The sequence below is a fragment of the Gekko japonicus genome, unplaced genomic scaffold (assembly GCF_001447785.1).
Source record: "Gekko japonicus isolate JY-2015 unplaced genomic scaffold, Gekko_japonicus_V1.1 scaffold67, whole genome shotgun sequence".
NCBI classification, from domain to species: Eukaryota; Metazoa; Chordata; class Lepidosauria; order Squamata; family Gekkonidae; genus Gekko; species Gekko japonicus.
Window position 1 is genome coordinate 1,724,538 of NW_015161948.1, and position 17,217 is coordinate 1,741,754.

The following is a 17,217-nucleotide window of genomic DNA, read 5'->3' on the forward strand; positions in this document are numbered from 1 at the left end:
TGCAAATTGCAGGAATGACTGGCCCAGGCCCGTAGCTACAGTGGGGCATCTCGGGGCTAGGCCCCCTGACTTACCGGCAAGGCCCCACGACTTCCCATCCAGCCCAGGGCCCCCCAGCGATGGCAGGTGCGGGGAAGGAGATGGGTATTCCTTTAATTTGACTACCCAGTGCCCCCTGAGACATTTATATGCCCCCTGACTTTAAAGATCCTGGCTACGGGCCTGGACTGGCCATTCCTCCAACAGCAGATATTCCAGACAGGTTAAAACAATGAGCATGTTAGGGAGAGGAGTTCCCACTTCCCAGACCTGCTCACTTTCTATACGGAGGGGATTGTCTTCCACCAAGAGGAATTCTATCACGCAAGGCCCACCCGCCGTCTGAATTGGCACAGCCCCCATGCAGGTGACGAGTCCTCAGTGATGACGAGCCTTCCTCAGGTCGCCTCCTTTAACCAGATGCTCTTTGCCTCCTGTGCCTACGGCAGAGCCCTTGCCAGACCAGGACTCGGTGTCCGTGAGCAACGGGGACAGCGTGAGCCTCGCCGAGCAGATCACCGATGTGGTGAAGCAGCCGGCCTTCATTGCTGGCATCGGAGGAGCCTGCTGGGTCATCCTGATGTGCTTCAGCGTGTGGATCTATTGTCGCCGGAAGAAGAGGAAGGAGCTGAGTCACTACACGGGTGAGACGGCCCAGGCTGCCTGGCCACCGCCCCTCCCCGTGCCCCGTGGCTGTCTCCAGGAAGGGGGAGAGGGAGGTGGTCTGTGAAGCATGGCTACGCAAGGCAGAGGTGTCAAGCCATTTAAGACGGGAAGCTGATGAGGGGAAAGTGGCCAAATCCCTTAAATGCAGAATGTTTTACAAGTTCCTTGTGGATTTAGCATCGATAAGCAAGGAAGGCCTACATTTTTGTGCAAGACCCAGTGAAATGATGGGGAGCTGAATTCCTGTGTGATAATTTTCTGGTAGAACATGCTAACCCCCACCCCCCACCCCCGGCTGGAATCAAGGAGATACATTAAGAATATTCACATTGTTTTAAATACTGGGTTCCACATGGTGGGATTTTGACAGCTCCTGTTCCCTTGTTCCACACTTTGCTTTTGGAGTCCCAACACTTCTGTAATCAGTCGCTATTCCCAGCTGCTGCCACTAAAAACCAAAAAGCAAACCTAAACAATGCAGTTTCCAAAACAGGGTGAGGGGTGGAGATTATATGGCCAGAATGACATGAGTAAATCGGGTTAATTTATAAACATTAGTTTTAGTTGGCGTGGTCTGTTTCCATTGCTTCCTGGCCTCACTTGACTGTCTGAGAAACAGGAATGTTACTAACTCACTTCAGGAGGGTTCTTGGGAGGCTGGAATGTAAGGCTTTTGCCAGGGTGGGGCACTAGGACCTGGGAGGAGACCTGGGCTCAGATCCCCATTTTGCCTTGAAGCTCACAGGGTGACTGGGGAGGGGGGCAGTCTCTCTCTCTCTCACCCCAACCCAGGGATGTCAAGCATATGGCCCGTGGGCTGGAATTGGCCCATCCAGGGCTCTTCTCCGGTCTGCAAGCAACTGATTGTTGCCAGATGACAGGAGCTGCGCATTATGTCTCTGGTGTTCTGTCCCAATCCTAATGTGTAACGGGTAGTGGAAGTGGGAGGGTGAGCATCAGGGAAATGCTTTAAGGAAATACTGTAAGAGTGTTAATGTTTTGAGCACGTTTGTATTTTGATTTTTTAAAAATAATATTGTTAATTGGGTTTGTCTCTATCCTTTATAAAGTTTACATTGCCAATACCTGGCATTACATTTGATGGTATTCATGGCCCAGCCCAAGTGACGTTTATGTCAGATCTGGCCCTCGTGACAAATGAGTTTGACACCTCTGCCCTAACCTACTTCTCAGGCTTGTTGTAAGGATAAAATGGAGAGGGGCGAAGCAGCATGCTGCCCCGGGCTCCTAAAGGGAAGAGGGGAATAAAAGACCGCTGTACAAATAAAATGCCTTGGCATGCCAGAAAACAGCTGTAAGAGCCATGCAGTGCGTATGAGACGCGGCCCACTCCTGATGCCACTGAAATGCTCCACCCACAGCTGCTCCACTCCACCCCCCAGCCCCACCTACCACAGCTGTGACTTGCTTACTGTCTGCCTGCTTCTCTTTGCAGCCTCCTTTGCATACACGCCAGCAGGTAAGGCTTTTCCCCCGCCTCCATCACATGGCTTTTCCCAGCACCGCCAACCTGAGCCACATCTTGCTTTCCAAGGAGACGTCCATGACTTTGTGGTCCCCTCTTTTTCAGTCTCTTTCCCCCATGCGGATGGGCCAGCACGAGGCAGTGGCAGGTGAGTGCAAAGACTGGGATATCACATTGATGATTCCCACTTTCCTTCCTTCCTTCTCCTTCAGCGTTCCACTCAGTGGCTTCTTGGTACTTTGCACTGATTTAGCAGGTAGATAAATAAGTGGCGATTTCCTATCTTTTTGGCCTGGGGCATTCTAACCGTTTGCGTTATAACCCTAGGGAACCAGACTTTTGGTGTCTTCCACCACTGGGTTCTGATTCCAAACTGTCTGGAAGAAAGGAGACTGACAAGCCCTCTGTGTATCTCGTTCTCCTTCAAAGTACTGACTTCTGCAACTTCCTGTAGAAAGCTAGCAATGGCTTATGCATTTATTTACTTACAAAAAATTTTATGGGACTTGTGGGATAAGGAACCCACCCAATGTTCAGAGGAGGAGAGCATCAAAATGAGGTGTTTTTTTAAAAAATCCTTTGCACCACGCAGTGGAGATTAATATTTGCATGATCAGCACTTGTGGCAAGTACTTATGGAGACATCGCATGGTAAGCTGTATTGTGTAGACAAGGCCTTGCATGATTCAGCATTCGAGATTTCTTTAATCGTGTGACAGTGCTAATACAAAGCACCAAACACCCACAACTCTTCTGCCTTTCCTCCAGCAGGCCTGGCATGCTGGCCATGGCTACAAGTACTTCCAGCTATCCGTGGCTGGCAGACTCGTGGCCAGCCCCAAATCTGCTCCGGAATGGGAAGGCAAAGGAACCCGGAGTGGCCTGCTGCACAGGAAACCACAATGCCACGGAGAGATATTACAACAGTAAGTGTCATGCTGCTTGTGCTGGTGAGATGCTGGGATGGTCAGGCTGAGAAATAGCAAAGCCCTTCTGACAGCAAGGCCAATGCAGACCGGCAAATGAGTGCAGCGAACAGAGAGAGCTTTATGGGGATGGTGCGCAGGCTAAAGCAAGAGGCTTAGTCTTTTAGTCTGCACAAATGAGGAAGCTGGTGAGGCTTCTCGGGCAGGCTTTCCGGGCCGTGACCTTCCCGGAGACGAGCTAAGCCAAAGTTTGTGTCCAGGAACAGGGGATTTCAATTAAATTGCTCAGACAGACCCCAAGCCTGGATTAGAGGCAGTTCTCAAAAGCCTGCAAATGCCAGAGAAGCTTACAATTGGAGACCGCAGAATCTACTACAGCTCAGCCAGACGGCCCCGGTAACAACCAGGTCGTTTGTGCGTCTCCTTCTCTGCAGATGCTGGGATTTCCAACTACATCGCACAGACCGAGAAATTCGGAACGGGGGTGTCTGACGGGCCCATTTACAGCACCATTGACCCTGCCAGCGACGACATGAGGACGTTCAATGGGGCTTTTTCCCAGCACACCACCCCATACGCCACGACACCCGTAGTGCCATACGGAGCGACACATTTGCATTCGCCGGAGGAAGAGGAGAGCCCGTGGAATGCCCCTCCTGGGGTCTCCGGCATCCAGTATGCCCAGCCTGAGCGGGGCAGGGCTGAGAGCGGTAGGGACCTTGAACGTACCCAAGAGCCTTCTCCTCCCCTCTCCAAGAATATGTTTCCAAGTTGCAGTGGTGTCATCCGTGGAGAGGAGAAAATCCCTAGACAGGACTGTTCTAGTCTGGAGGAAGTCCAAGGTTTTACGCATTGATTCCTTTTACATCCTGCTCTGTCCCAACTTCCCAGCAGCCTTTCCAAACACAAGCACATCTGTCCCCAAGGACCTCGTGTTCTGACGAGCTAAACGGTGGGGAGGGGGTTGAAAGCAGCCGTGCAAGATAAAAGTTTTTTATAGATAACAGATCTATAACTGTACCTTCAGAAGGCAGCACCCTTCTCCCTGCCTCTCCCCCAGAGTCACACCCCCAAAGGAGACATTTCCCTTGGTGTCGCTCTTACAGCGGTTGCCCACCACTTACAGGGTGCATTCAGATGGGGCATTTATGCTGGTATAGATGCCGGTTGGAATCGGTGTACTTACGGGCAATCACACGGCGAACATCTGCCTTCCTAACCATTGCAAACAGCCTATAGCCGTTGTATTCTGCTACTAGGTCCCCAAGTGGTGGTATCCTGAGCAGTGTTCCCTCTAAGCTGAGTTAGTGTGAGCCAGCACAGGGTTTTTTAGCCTCCAGCTCACACATTTTTGTCTCCGCTCAGGAAGGGATGGCTCCAGAGCAAACGGATTGATGCAGCAGCCAAATTGGTCACTCAGAACTTTAATCCCAGGAACTCACAAAGCAGAATTTTTGCTCACAAGACTCCACAGTTTAGAGGGAGCATTGATCCTCTGTACACCGGTTCCAACCACATTATCCCCGTCTGATCGCTCTCTGCTGGTGTAGAGCCACTTCCGTCCGGAAGCCCAAGGCTTCCGCTTTTCGGTCGCCATTTTTTTTTAAGCCTCCTCGATGTGCGCTTGGGCAAAGCTTCGCCCTGGCATTTGTTTAAAAAAAAAAAGATGCTTAGTTTTAGGCTGCGGACGAGTCCGGGACCTCACGGAGGCCCTTTGTGCTGTAAAAGTTTAAAGGGAAGTCTTCGCTTCAGGCCACGCTTTTCGAGACGGGGTGTTCTGCGCCTGCGCGAAGATCTCAACTCTGTGGATGGCTGCCTATGCGCATGTGCAAAATGTAAAAAAAAAATTAAAAACCACCGATGCGCACTGCTGCGCGTCGGTAGTGTGAACGGGCATATCATATCGCGATGTGCTGCGCAGTCAGGAGGTGAGTGTGATCGCGTTTCTTCTGGATCAAATTGCACCGGTTGGAACCGCAGCAGTTTATACCGGTATAAATGCCCTGTCTGAACGCACCCACAGAGAGGCCAAGGGGGAAAGCCCCTCCCTCCTAAAAGTATGCTGCTAAGCTTTGCTGGCAGTGCCCTCCTAAGCAGAATTGCGCCCTTCTAAGCCCATAAACTTTAATGGATTTAGAAGGGGGAAATGCTTCTTAGGATTGCATTGTGGGCATAACTGTCTCTAGACAGTCAAGCTTCTCCCCAGCCAAGCCACACGGAATGGGACTTTCGGCTTGTCTCTTTGTGGTGCAACAATGAATTAGGGATGCATTGATATAACACATCAATACCTTATACAGTGCTTTACTTAGAAATGCTAATGATAAAGACCAGTCCTGCCTCCAGGCATGATACAGTTTAGACAGTGGGAAGAGGGGAGAGACCATGGGTAGCAAAGAATGAGCGGGAGTAGTTGCAGTGACACGTAGCTAGACTGCGTTGTGGTTGGGAATAAAGACTGGCAGGCAGGCCAGGCGCTAAGTTTTCAGGGCAGACAATTCCCGGGGGCACCCGGCACCCGTGCGCCCTCTTTCCCACTCACCTGCATGCCTCCCACCTGCCTGTGTGTTTTCTCCATGTTTGCTCAAAGGCCCGCCCAATGGCCCCCGCTCTCACAGCTGCCTGCCGTCCTTTCCCCAGTGGAACCAAGCAGAGAGTGCGGCAGAGGGCATGGGTGGGGGAGCTCTGGCAAGTGAGTGGGCAGGAGGGGCCAGCATCAGTGGGCCCTGCCAGAAACCCTGGGCCCCAGCAGCTGCCCTACCTAAGGGCAAGCTTACACCGGCCCTGCTGGCAGGTTAAATAAAGGCTGCGCAGAAAAGATGGTTCCCCCCCCCTTTTTTTGGTGAGGTGTGTATTTGTGTGTGTGTGTGTGCATGCGCATGCATGGGTGCCTCCGAGCCTGGAAGTCATGGTGACTTCTGGCGACTCCTCATGGGGCTAGGATGTTTCAGAGAGGTGGCTCTTGATACGACCTTCCTCTGCATCCCAGGCCCTGGTATTCCTTGGAGGTCGCCCTTCCAAGTACTTGCCAGGGTCGGCCCTGCTTAGCTTCTGAGACTGGGCTCTCCTGGGCTATGCAGGTCAGGGCAGAAAGGATGAATTTTGAAGAGGGACTCGGAAGTGGTATTTCCAAGCATAAGAAGCAGCAGTGGAGAACGGGCAACGTCCTGCTTCGCTAAGTGTGGCCACTGATGTACTTTGTCAACTCTCCAAGTAACCTCTTCATTTGGACTTCTGTTTTCCCTGCAGACCATACAGATGTGTCCAGTGCAGCAGATTCTGTTTTGGGGAATAGAAGCTATAACTCAGATTGAGAATGAAGAACAGATGCAGCTTAGTGCACTGGGTTTTAGGAGGTGTTCAAGGTTTAAAGGTTGAGGTGGTGACCTCTTCATGGCCCACCAAACATCCTAGACGGGCTGTTCTTCATCCTTGGATGACTCCGTAGGTCCCCACTCTGGCTACTGTTTCTTCCTCTAGTTTCTAAGCCTGGGAAACAGAAGTTGATGGGAAAGCCGGTGAAGACGCCATCCTTGAACTGGACCGAAGTGCTTCCTCCACCACCTTCCGCCAGTGAACTGAGTCAGTATGTGGAAGAAGAGGAGGAGGAGCAGGAGGAGACAGAAGTCAAGTAGGTATCCTGGGAAGGTCCTGGCACGTCACTGCCTTTCCTCGTAATGTTCCACTTGCTGATAAAAGTGGCATCTGATGTTGTGCCCAGTTAAAAGGATCAGGTAGCAGGTGATGGTCCACCTGGGAACCTGGAGATCTGCTGCCCGTCAGGGTAGACAAGACCTTGATGGACCAGTGGCCTGATTCGGTATATGGCAGCTTCATGTGTTAACCATTAGTCCGAATTTGAAGCTCGGCTGACACTGGGTTTACACCAGCATATTCTTTTTATATTTATTTCATTTATTTCAATATTTTAGCCTGCTTTTCTCCTGGGAAAAAAAAAAGTGGGACTAGCTAGATACACTCATGGAAATCCCTTCAGATTTATGATCTACTCAAGTTGCATTTTTGTTTCAGGGGAGAGCTGCACGTTCTGTGTCGTTCCCATTACCCTTTTGATTCACCTTTTCTTTTTTTAAATGGATTGCAGCCATTGGGGCATGGAGGGATGAGGCTATTTCAAGTATACTTGCAAGTGCTTGTATATCTTCCCCACCCCAAAGCAGCTATGGGGAGGTGCTTTAAAGCAGGGAAAGGACTAAAGGAGGCCAGCCTCCCTCCCCCATGTGCCTTTCCATTTCCAATTGCAGCCCCAGCCACTGCAATGAGTTTTCGAACAATAATTCAGACAGCTCTAAGCTGCCTGGAACCGTGTCTGAGATCCAGTCAGGATCAGGAACCACTTAAGCCTTCTCTTAGCAGGAAACTTTGTATCAAGTCTGAGTTAGGATTTGCTCCGTTCCAGTTGCCCTGAACTTTGGACAGGGCCTTCTCTGTGGTGGTGCCCAAGCTGTGGAACAGCCTTCTTAGAGACATTGGGTTGGTGCCTGCTCTGTGCTCATTTTGGTTCAACCCCATTTATTTTGAAAGAGTTTTTCAGTGAGATAGCTTGAAGGCTCTTCTGCTGCTTTGATCCGTTGTACTCTTAATTATCTCACTGCTGTTTTATTTACTCCGTTGGCATCTAATATGACTTTATATCTAAATCTATTCTATCTGTCTAGTTTTATTTTAAATATACTTGCTACTTTATAGATTGCACTGTGGAAGGATGGAATGGAAATATTTCAAAAAAGTAAATAAAAAAGGCCACCTTTCTTATTTGCACCTGAATATGAAAACTACGAGCAGCTATCCCAGGGATTAGTCAGTCAATTATATTTTAAATAAAAAAGACACCAGGGCTGCATTCAGTGAAAAAGTGGCTTGCTTAAACCAAAGTTTCTGCACTGTCTCCATTTAATCTACCAGATGTAACAAGCCCTAGTTTCGTGCATAAGCTCCAGTTTCCCTGCTTCTTGCATCCACTCCACCTCCCAGCATGAAGGACATTCTCCCTATATGGCTGTCTGTATGGCCAGGCAGACTCAAGGGGTGGTGCAACTCAACAAATTGCAGTTTGTGAATTCAGCCAACCATCACAACAAGCCCTGATGAATACAAACTGTGGTTAACAAAACATCTACGAACCCTAGTTTGAAATCCCATTTCAGTGCCAACCGCTGATTCGCTCTGCATTTTAAATAGGAAAGCATGTTCCAGAAAACTTATTTCCCTTCTCTGTCTTCAAGCATCATGGATGGATTTGATGGCATCTAAGAGTATTTCTAGGCTGGAGAAGACAAATGTCATCTGTAGTTAGAGTACAAATGAAGTACTGCCAGAGGAGTCCTAACTAGGGTGGAAATGTCCCTCTAGCACTTGAGGGGATTGTGTTCCAGTAGGATGTCTGGGAACCCCATGCACCCAGTGTTCCCTCTAAGCTGGGCTCATGAGCGGCCACTCATTAACTCAGGACACCCCGCTCAGCAGCAGTCTGGAGCCGCACAGGGTCTTTCACGGCCCATCACCCATTTCAAGATTACAGCAGTTCTCTTCTGCTCAGGATGTGAACTGCTCTGCTCAGCAGGGGGGGGGGGAATTAGAGGGAACACTGTATGCCTCTTGGCCAAATTGTCTAGTTCACTCCCTGTTTGTAGTTCAGAGGTAGAGGAGTGGTGCCCACCCCTGCCAGAAAGGACGTACCTGATGGAGAACATCCAGGAAGAGGAGTGTCCTCCTCCCCCACCTCGTGGAGATGCCTCCTCTCCCGCTAACTCCTATGGTCAGCAGTCCACAGCCACGTTGACCCCCTCACCCCGAGATGAGATGAGAGCTTCCGAGGACATCCCCAGACTACACCACTTTGAGATTCCACACCTGCCCAGGTAGGAATCACTTGTACTTATGAAGCATGCAATCTAGCCCCCGTGATGCTTTCTCATAGACACCATACATACCTCTAATCACACCCTCCGATGCGTGGGTTTTCTACTTGAGCATATGCAACTCCATGGCTCCTCCATTCTCCTGTGCAGTTCTGATCTTGAGTTTCTACCTATAAGCACAGAGCTCTGCTAGGACTCCCCTGCGCAGTCTACCCATCAGTCCCCATCCCCCCATCCCCCAGTTACTCAGTAATAATGATCCGTATCCCTAACGGCTGTGCTAAACACTAAAGTTGCTGCAGGAGTGGTTTCATGAAATTCGTAGAAGGGCCTCTAATGTTTGTTGGGTTGATCCACCATCATTATCATACTTCTCTCCCCTTCTAATTCCTTCCCTTACACTGCTTCCCAAATCTTTTCCCTAACAGGACTACTAATGGCTGGGCGTATGTGTCTGGCCTAGTGGAGGGCGAGAATGCCTTTTGCACAGATAGGTTGTAGATTGAATGGCATCAGGGCATGCCAGTGTGGGACACGGCCAAGGCTGTGCCTGTTTCGAAGTTCCACCGAGCAAGGGTAGAACCTTTTACTGAGCAGATAATTCAGCATCCAAAGAACCTCAGTTTTGTTTTAAGTTTTGAAAACAGCTTGTTTCTAATCTTCATGGAATTTGTGAGAGGTTGGAGGTTGCATCCACTGTCATCTAATGGGTTGGAGCCCTGGGCTGTGGTGGTAGAGAATACGGGCTACTGTGGCACAGAATCCAGGGTTCATTTTGAGTGCGGAATGTACACAAAGCCCTATGGATGGTTGATCTCGCCGCGGCGCTGTTATCATCGGTCCACTCCATCCTCTTTAATGCTTGTACTCCTTGCTTTCAAGGCGGCTACCCAATGGCTCGGGGCCATCGCCCAGGGCCTTGAGTCCTCCTTTGACTCAGTCCAACCCAAACCTAAATGTGGTCGAAGAGGGACCCGAAGGCAGCGCTCCCAAGCAAGGCCATCGACGTAACCTGAGCCAGACTCCAGCGCACAGTGCAGAGAATGTTGACTCCCCGGGAATAGGTGGGTGCCCCTCTTCCAAAGGGCAGTGCGGCATCACAGGCACAGGGAGGTGGAGGGGCCAGCCCGCCTCTGGTGTCCCCGAGCAACTCAGCAGAGAGGCCAATGCCAAATTTGAGAGGCGCTGCTGCCCTTGTGGTGGCGGAAATGAGATTGGAGTGGATTGGAAGGTGCCAGTCTTCCCCACCACCCCCCAACATGTATTTGCTTTACGAGTCCTGGGCTGTCTTGGGCACCCCAAAGATGCTGCATCGTTACTTGACTCCCAGTCATCCAGTGTGATTTTTCTATCCAGCAGTGCTGGGTCACGCTGGCCACTGACTCTGGGTTCAAGCCCTTGGTCAGCTGTGCCAGGGAGGAGAGTGGGTGGGGACAGGCCAAACGGCTGGCTGAGGATTTGACTCTGGTGCCGGCTTTTGCTGACAGGAAAACCCCAGCCCAGCCCAGGAGACATGCCTCTCCCGCCAGGGCAGAAAGCAAAAGGCAAGAAGAAATCCAAGTCTAGCCACTACCGTCGAGAGAAGAAACAGGGAGGTGAGTGTTTCTCTCTCAGGCTCCAGAAGCCTGGTCTCTTTCCTACTCAAGCCCACCTACGCAGTTGTAGTGTAGGCCAAGGAGCACGATATTCACAGCTCAGTGGTGGAGTGCATGCTTTGCTTTCCTGTCAGGGTCAACCCCTGTGGCATGTCCAGTCAAAGGATCTCTGGGAGCAGGTATCAGACAAGAACTTTCTCTGTCTGAAATGCTGGGGAGCAGCTGTCAGATGAAACAATAATGAGCAAGATGGACCGAGTACAGGTCTGTGTGGCCATGCAGCGGTGTGACCAAACATCTTCCCTGATGTTACCCCAGCAAGCTTCCATGGCTGGGGATTTGAACCTGGCTCTCCCAGCTCCTAGTCTGATGCTGTAACTCAGGGGTGTCGAACTCATTTGTTATCAGGGCCGGATCTGACATAAATGAGACCTTGTTGGGCCGGGCCATGTGTGTCATAAATTGTAATGCCAGGTAGCAGAGTATAAACTTTATAAAGGACACCGACAAACACAATTAACTTTCACATTGCATTCTTACTGAGAAAGACTGGATCATGAGGGCATGAACACAGTGAAAAGGGGGAGGGAACCCCGTTGCACCCGTGAGAGCCCTGGCATAAGGAGCCCAACGAAACACACACAGTATAAGGAGCCCAACAGAATACAAACACACTGTAGCAAGGCACACAAAAACTCATACCTTGAACAAAACTTTGTTGGCGTTAAAGGTGCCTGGTATTTTTGCCATGCAATTGAGGCAGTCCGGCAAAGCAAGCTTTCACTCGTTCCCTCCCTCCCTGCCTCCCTTCAGGAAGGAGCCTCAGCCAGTGGATGGAAAGAAAGGCTTCCCTTTGTCTCCTGAATATTATTGAGGCAGCCTGGCCATGAAGTGAACTCTGGCTGTTTCCCTCCATCCCCCTGGGAGGAGGAGGAGGGGGAAGAGCCTCAGCCAGTGCTTTACCAGACTCTCTCAATCGCACAGGAGAGGCTTGCCTATCTATCTCTCCTGTGAGACTGAGAGAGTCTGGTAAAGTAAGCTGTGATGTAGCAGCAGCAGAACTGGAAAAAGGAACAGGAAACAGCTAGGGCCTTGCGGGCCAGATTGCAGCCCTCTGAGGACCTGATCTGGCCCCTGGGCTGCATGTTTGACACCCCTGCTGTAACTACAGCACAACACCGGCAGCCTTTGAATACCACCACTTCAGGCAGTGCAGTGTTGCTTCTACTTTTAAAAAAAATGTGGGTTTTTTTGGTGTGTGTGTGTATGTACTTGCATGTCTGGAAGTCATGGTAACTTCTGGTGACCCCTGCTGGGGCTTGGACATTTTCAGAGAGGTGGCTTGATTGCCTGCCTCTGTGTTCCAAACCCTGGTATTCCTTGGAGGTCTCCCTTCCAATTACTTGCCAGGGTCTGCCCTGGTTGGCTTTCGAGATCTGAGGGATTGGGCTTGCCTGGGCTATCCAGGTCAGGGCCAGTCTTGCCTCTGCTTGATGTGTTTACTGAGGAGCAGCAGCTGGCACATCTGGAAAGCGTTCTCCTTGTACTGCAGGGCCTGAAAGATAACTGTGTCGCTTTCTTAACATAGAGCCAAGCTTACACACAGGTGTGTCCAGCAAAGCCAGTTTTTGTGTATTCCTCTTCTCCTTGGTTACGTATCACAAGAACCCAATAGAGTTTGTGGCTCTGTGCAGAATCCAGCTTCCTGGGAATCTCTTGCTTTTATTGATTGAGTCATTGACAACGTTTGTCTCCTGCCCTTCCAGGGTTGTTTTTTTTTTGTTGTTGTTGTTCCAAGGTGGCTTGCAACAAATAGTTAATAGATAACAACAAAAATAACAACAGAAAACAGCTACCAGTGAAACATCAAATAGATAATTGGGGATGGGGGCATCACAGATCAGCTGTTGTTTTTAAAGAGGTTTTAATTCATGCCTAAAAGAGAACACCGTAGGTGCCTGCCAAATGTGCTTGGGGATGCTGTTCCAGAGTTGGGGTGCCACCACCAAGAAGGCCCTGTAACCCCATAGCTAAGCACTTTTGCTTTTGGAGGAGCAGTTACCCGTGCAGATATGTTTTCCTCTTAAGCTTTGAGCTTTCTTATGGCTATAAAGATGTGATTGAAAATATGTGGAGTGTGCCTGGGAATCTAAAGAAGCCATGGGGAAGAATGGGATTCATGGGGCTTCTTCACCCATGCTTCTGGTTACAGATCTCCCACCACCCCCCTTGCCACCTCCAGCAGAAGACCTCAGCTGCTCTGTTCCGGACAGCGCATCGCGACTGGCCTGCAACACCTCCTCTCTGGAGAAGGACCTGAACGGTGCCTCAGTCATGGAGCGGAAGGTCACTCCTCGCACAGTGGCAGGACAGCACTACCACCAGCACCGAGACGGTGAGGCTCCCAGCAGTGATGTTCTGCGTTGTGGTTTGGCAGCAGAATTGCTGAGTGGAGTGGAGTGGAAGGACAGCATAACACACATGCCCGTTCTTTCTCTTTCCGGGACAGTAGATTAGCACCACAATCAAACCTGTAGATTCAACAACAAACCCCCTACGGTTTCCTTCCTCTTGGCAGAAAGAGCAGTGTGTTTTTCTTGTCTATTTTTTTTATTTTGGTCTTGCAGTTTTCAAGACATAAAATCTGTAAATAGTGTAGTGTTGGATTCTGTATTGTTTTCAAGACATAAAATCTGTAAATAGTGCAGTGTTGGATTCTGTATTGAATTCAGATGTCCAATTCAGTTGTCCAATATAGGTGCACTCTGAACAGCTGACATTCCTCCAGCCTTAGTTCCTCCCACATACCATGAATTAGGCTGGCCCAAAAGAACCTCCATGTTCAGAGGCATATCTGTTATTTTACCCGAAGAAAATGACTGATACACAGCGCATTGAGAAGGAAAGGAGAGGAGTCACAAGTAACATCCATCCCACCAGAGAGATCTTCTGGTAACTCTCTGTGTCTCTGCCAGCAGAGGTGAGACAGGTGGCAACCAGAGAAGGGACTTTTCCTGTGGTGGCCCCTCACCTTCCCCTTTGAAAGGTGAGACAGGTGGCAACCAGAGAAGGGGCTTTTCCTGTGGTGGCCCCTCACCTGTGGAAGGCCCTCCCCTTTGTAGATTGCCCGGCACCTACCTTACTTCTTTCTTAAGGCACCAGGCCAAAATGTTTCTGCTCACCCAGGCTTTTAACTGAGAGGTTCCATCTATTTTTAGCTGTTTTATTATCTGCTTCTAGCCTGAAGACTGTTTTACGAGTATCATTTCAGGCTGTTCGGTGGTTATTTTTATGTTGTTTTTGTGCTCTGGTTTCCTTGTTTTAATGGCTTGTTTGGTTTGGGCGTATTGTTTTAGTTGTGAGGCACCTTGAGGGGGTCTCTGAAGAGGCGGTGTATAAATTCGCCATGTAAACTTTTGCCCCCAGGCTTCTCAGGGCCTTAGAAGGGGTCTGCCTAAATTCAGAATCTTGTTCTTGTCATCCTTCTGCCAATGTGCGGACTGTGCCAAGTGTCAATGGCAGTAAAGCATATGCAAAGCCTGCGCATGTCGGATCAACACCCTGCTTCCCCCCCCCTTCTTCTTTTCCTGCTAGAGGAGGAAATCATCCCATACAGCAAGCCCAGCTTTCTCTCCCGAAGCCAGGTGTCAAGCAATTGCTCCACAACAGGAAGCTCTTCTTCCAGGGGGTCAACGGGATCTAGAGGTCACGGGTCAGGACGCAGCCGGACAGCAGGGGATCGCAGCGAGGTGAGTTTCAGCACTTCCATGTGCTTTTGTCATTACAGACCAGAGGAGTGTGAGTCTAAGAACCTAGCTCAGGGATATGGGTGGACACTGTAGGAGGCTGGGCAGGAAGTGCCAGTGCAGAGCAGCCAAAGGGGGAAGGCCACAGGGCTTTGGGTCCACATGGATTTTTCTGGGGCCTTCCATGAGATGCCTGGCAAGGATTCTGGGCCTCAGTCTCTGGGATACTCCTGGAGTTGAGAAAAGGCTTATGGTAGGTCCATCCCAGTCTACCAGAGGAATCAGCTGTGAATGTTGGAGCCCTTTCCTCACTGAGGAAGTGTTGGCTTCTCTAGGGTGCCTCCAGATCAGGGGTCCCCGACATGGTGTGCCACGGCGCCCACAGACACCTTTCCTGGAGCCCACCAAGTGCGTTTAGAAAGTGGGCGCAGTCAGGCCGGTGGGGCTTTTCTCAGCAAGGCTTCTAATTGGCCATTGGAGATTTGGTTGGCTTTGCAGATTTCTAAAAAAAATGTTGCTTTGGCAGCAGCGCCACCACAGCACAAGGATCTACACTGTGTGACCGAAGGTACGCTGCGGCAACCATTTTGTGGCTGGCTGTGCCTCCTGTGGCAGCCATTTTGTGGCTGTGCCCACCATATCGTGTCAAATTCCAGTGGTGCCCCCAGCCTCAAAAAGGTTGGAGACAGCTGCCCAGCCGGTTTTAAAATGGAATGTGCTTTATGAGGCAGGCAAGAGCAGACCTCAGCTGGGCCCATGGAAAGATGGACTCGTCCTCTCAAATGAATGCATGAGTCAGGGTTACCTGGAGATCCCCCGGAATTACGGTTGGTCTCCAGGCAATGGCCACTCTGGCGGGTGGACTCTATGGTATCATGTCCAGCTGAGGTCCCTCTCCAACCCCAACCCCCTTCCCAGGCTCGTCCCCAAATCTCCAGAAATTTCCCAACCTGGAGTTGGCAACCGTATCATGAGTCCAGTAGCTGGTTAGAGAGTGGTCCTACAATCTGGGAAGGATGCATTTACTTATATATTTGTCATATTTCTACCCCGCCTTCCCAGCCAGAGCTGGCTCAGGGCGGCTTACATAAAACAGATACGTTACATTGCACCGTAAATTACAATTAAAACAGTTCTAAAACCAGAGGTCATATCGCGGGGGATCGCAGTTCCCCCGGGTGAGGTACGGGGGCGGGGCACATGACGAAGCCCCGCCCCCTGCTTCCGTCCGCTCCGCTTCCGGCCCTCATTCAGCCAAGAGGAGGCAGGAGAAGAGGGAGGGTAAGTTGCTTCCTCCCCGCCTCTCCCCACCCCTGCCTGCCTGGGGCCAGGGAGGGCCTTCGCGGGGCTTCCTTGCACTCCCGCCGGCCTTGCAGGTCCACCGCCGGGCCCCTCATGGGGCTCGGCAGTGGAGCTGCAAGGCCGGCAGCGGCGGCCGGGACCGTTGGTGGCGGGGTGTGTGGCCTTGTGACACACTTCCGGTGAAGTCAGGGGATGTGGCATATGCTAATGAGTTATGCTAATGAGTTCCCCTAGCTCTTTTTCTACGAAACGATCCCTGTCTAAAACCATCTAACGTAATAAAGTGCTAGTAGTCGTTATTACTGATGCGTACAAGTGAGGAGCAGCCGCGGAGCCCCACTGACAGCGGTTTCCCCTTTGGTGTTTCCAGGAGAAGAGATGAAGCCCAACGGAGTCAGCATGAGCAACGCAAGACCTACAAACCCAGCACTCCGTGGACTTTGGGCTGGGGGGTTCCTGTGCTTCTAATTTATGACCCTCCAGAAGGAGCCGCATGGCCTGGCCCCTTGTAAATACGTTTGCGCCTGGGAGCCAAGGAAGCTGTATTTATAAACCAGGAGAAAGGGACGACTGAGCCTGTGGGCCTGATTTTTGGAAACGTTGGCATTTCTGCAAGCGGAGGGCTTGTGCCCAGCGGGAGGGGGGGATGGGAGACGGCGGCAGGGGAAGGGAGTTTGCCTGTGGTCAGCCCGCTCAGGATGGGCAGAGAGAGCAGCCCGGCCATCTAAGCACAGGCTCCGACACTGCCCAGGGCGTTCCGCCTTGCCCTGCCCCAAGGCAGGGAGCAGCAGGTGTTTCTTTGATAGATCATGAACCCTTTTGTAAAATGACCAATAAAGCTGTTTGTTAACCTGGATCTTTCTGGCCTCTCTTCACTTTCTTTCCAGTGTTTCAAACTCAGCCTTTTGTTGAATCCTGGAATGCTTAAAAAAAACACCCAGGGTTTAGAGCAGAGCCTATTGACAAAGACACATTCACACAAGAAGCATTCACACAAGAAGCTGCCAGTTGCATCTAGCTTTGAAAATGGGTAGGAACAGTCAGACAAGGAAAGGATTAATTTGGACCACCAGCTTACTGAATGAGCAGACAGGAGGTTACGATGGCTGGAAACCACCTCTAATTGACAACGCTCTGTGCATTGTAAGCTCTTTATGCTCGCTCTGAAAGATTGTCATTCCAGTGCTCGGTTGTCTACAGCCTTTACAGACCCCCAGAATCCATCTTTTCACCCACTTCTTAATCTTCTAGTATATCAGTGCAAGGTGGTAGCAGAGTTAGTGAGCTCCACTTGAAATCAAACGATTGTGAGTCTTGAACTGCTAGTTGAAGTCCAGTGCCCCAGAGCTGCTCAGCGTTGAATCCGCACATCGTTCATTGCGTACTGTGCTATCGTTAGGCCTTTGGCAATTGTTCATAAGTGGATTGGGAGTTCCAGTGGTGAATGACCGCTGCAATGCAACAATATCCAGTGCTGTGTGGATGCAGACCAAGGCTGAATTAAGCAGCTCATTCAGTCTTAACATAAGAACATAAGAGATGCCAATGTTGGATCAGGCCAAAGGCCCATCCAGT

The 17,217-nt window shown here is 50.6% G+C and overlaps 1 protein-coding gene across 4 annotated transcripts in view; it reads left to right on the forward strand.

Annotated features, from left to right (window-relative positions):
• ROBO3 (roundabout guidance receptor 3) overlaps positions 1 to 16,491 on the forward strand; it is a 96,423-nt gene extending 79,932 nt beyond the window's left edge. The window contains exons 15-26 of one of the 4 annotated variants that reach the window (XM_015429393.1): positions 489 to 683; positions 2,162 to 2,185; positions 2,297 to 2,339; positions 2,960 to 3,117; positions 3,552 to 3,827; positions 6,598 to 6,748; positions 8,772 to 8,999; positions 9,882 to 10,063; positions 10,487 to 10,594; positions 12,837 to 12,989; positions 14,189 to 14,343; positions 16,013 to 16,491. In XM_015429393.1, the coding sequence (XP_015284879.1) occupies positions 489 to 683; positions 2,162 to 2,185; positions 2,297 to 2,339; positions 2,960 to 3,117; positions 3,552 to 3,827; positions 6,598 to 6,748; positions 8,772 to 8,999; positions 9,882 to 10,063; positions 10,487 to 10,594; positions 12,837 to 12,989; positions 14,189 to 14,343; positions 16,013 to 16,024 (1,685 nt within the window). In that variant the 3' untranslated portion in view covers positions 16,025 to 16,491. Of the gene's footprint in view, positions 1 to 488; positions 684 to 2,161; positions 2,186 to 2,296; positions 2,340 to 2,959; positions 3,118 to 3,551; positions 3,828 to 6,597; positions 6,749 to 8,771; positions 9,000 to 9,881; positions 10,064 to 10,486; positions 10,595 to 12,806; positions 12,990 to 14,188; positions 14,344 to 16,012 lie in introns of all 4 variants that reach the window. The other 3 variants (XM_015429394.1, XM_015429392.1, XM_015429396.1) reach the window with 3 other exon arrangements.
• The last annotated feature ends 726 nt before the right edge of the window (positions 16,492 to 17,217 follow it).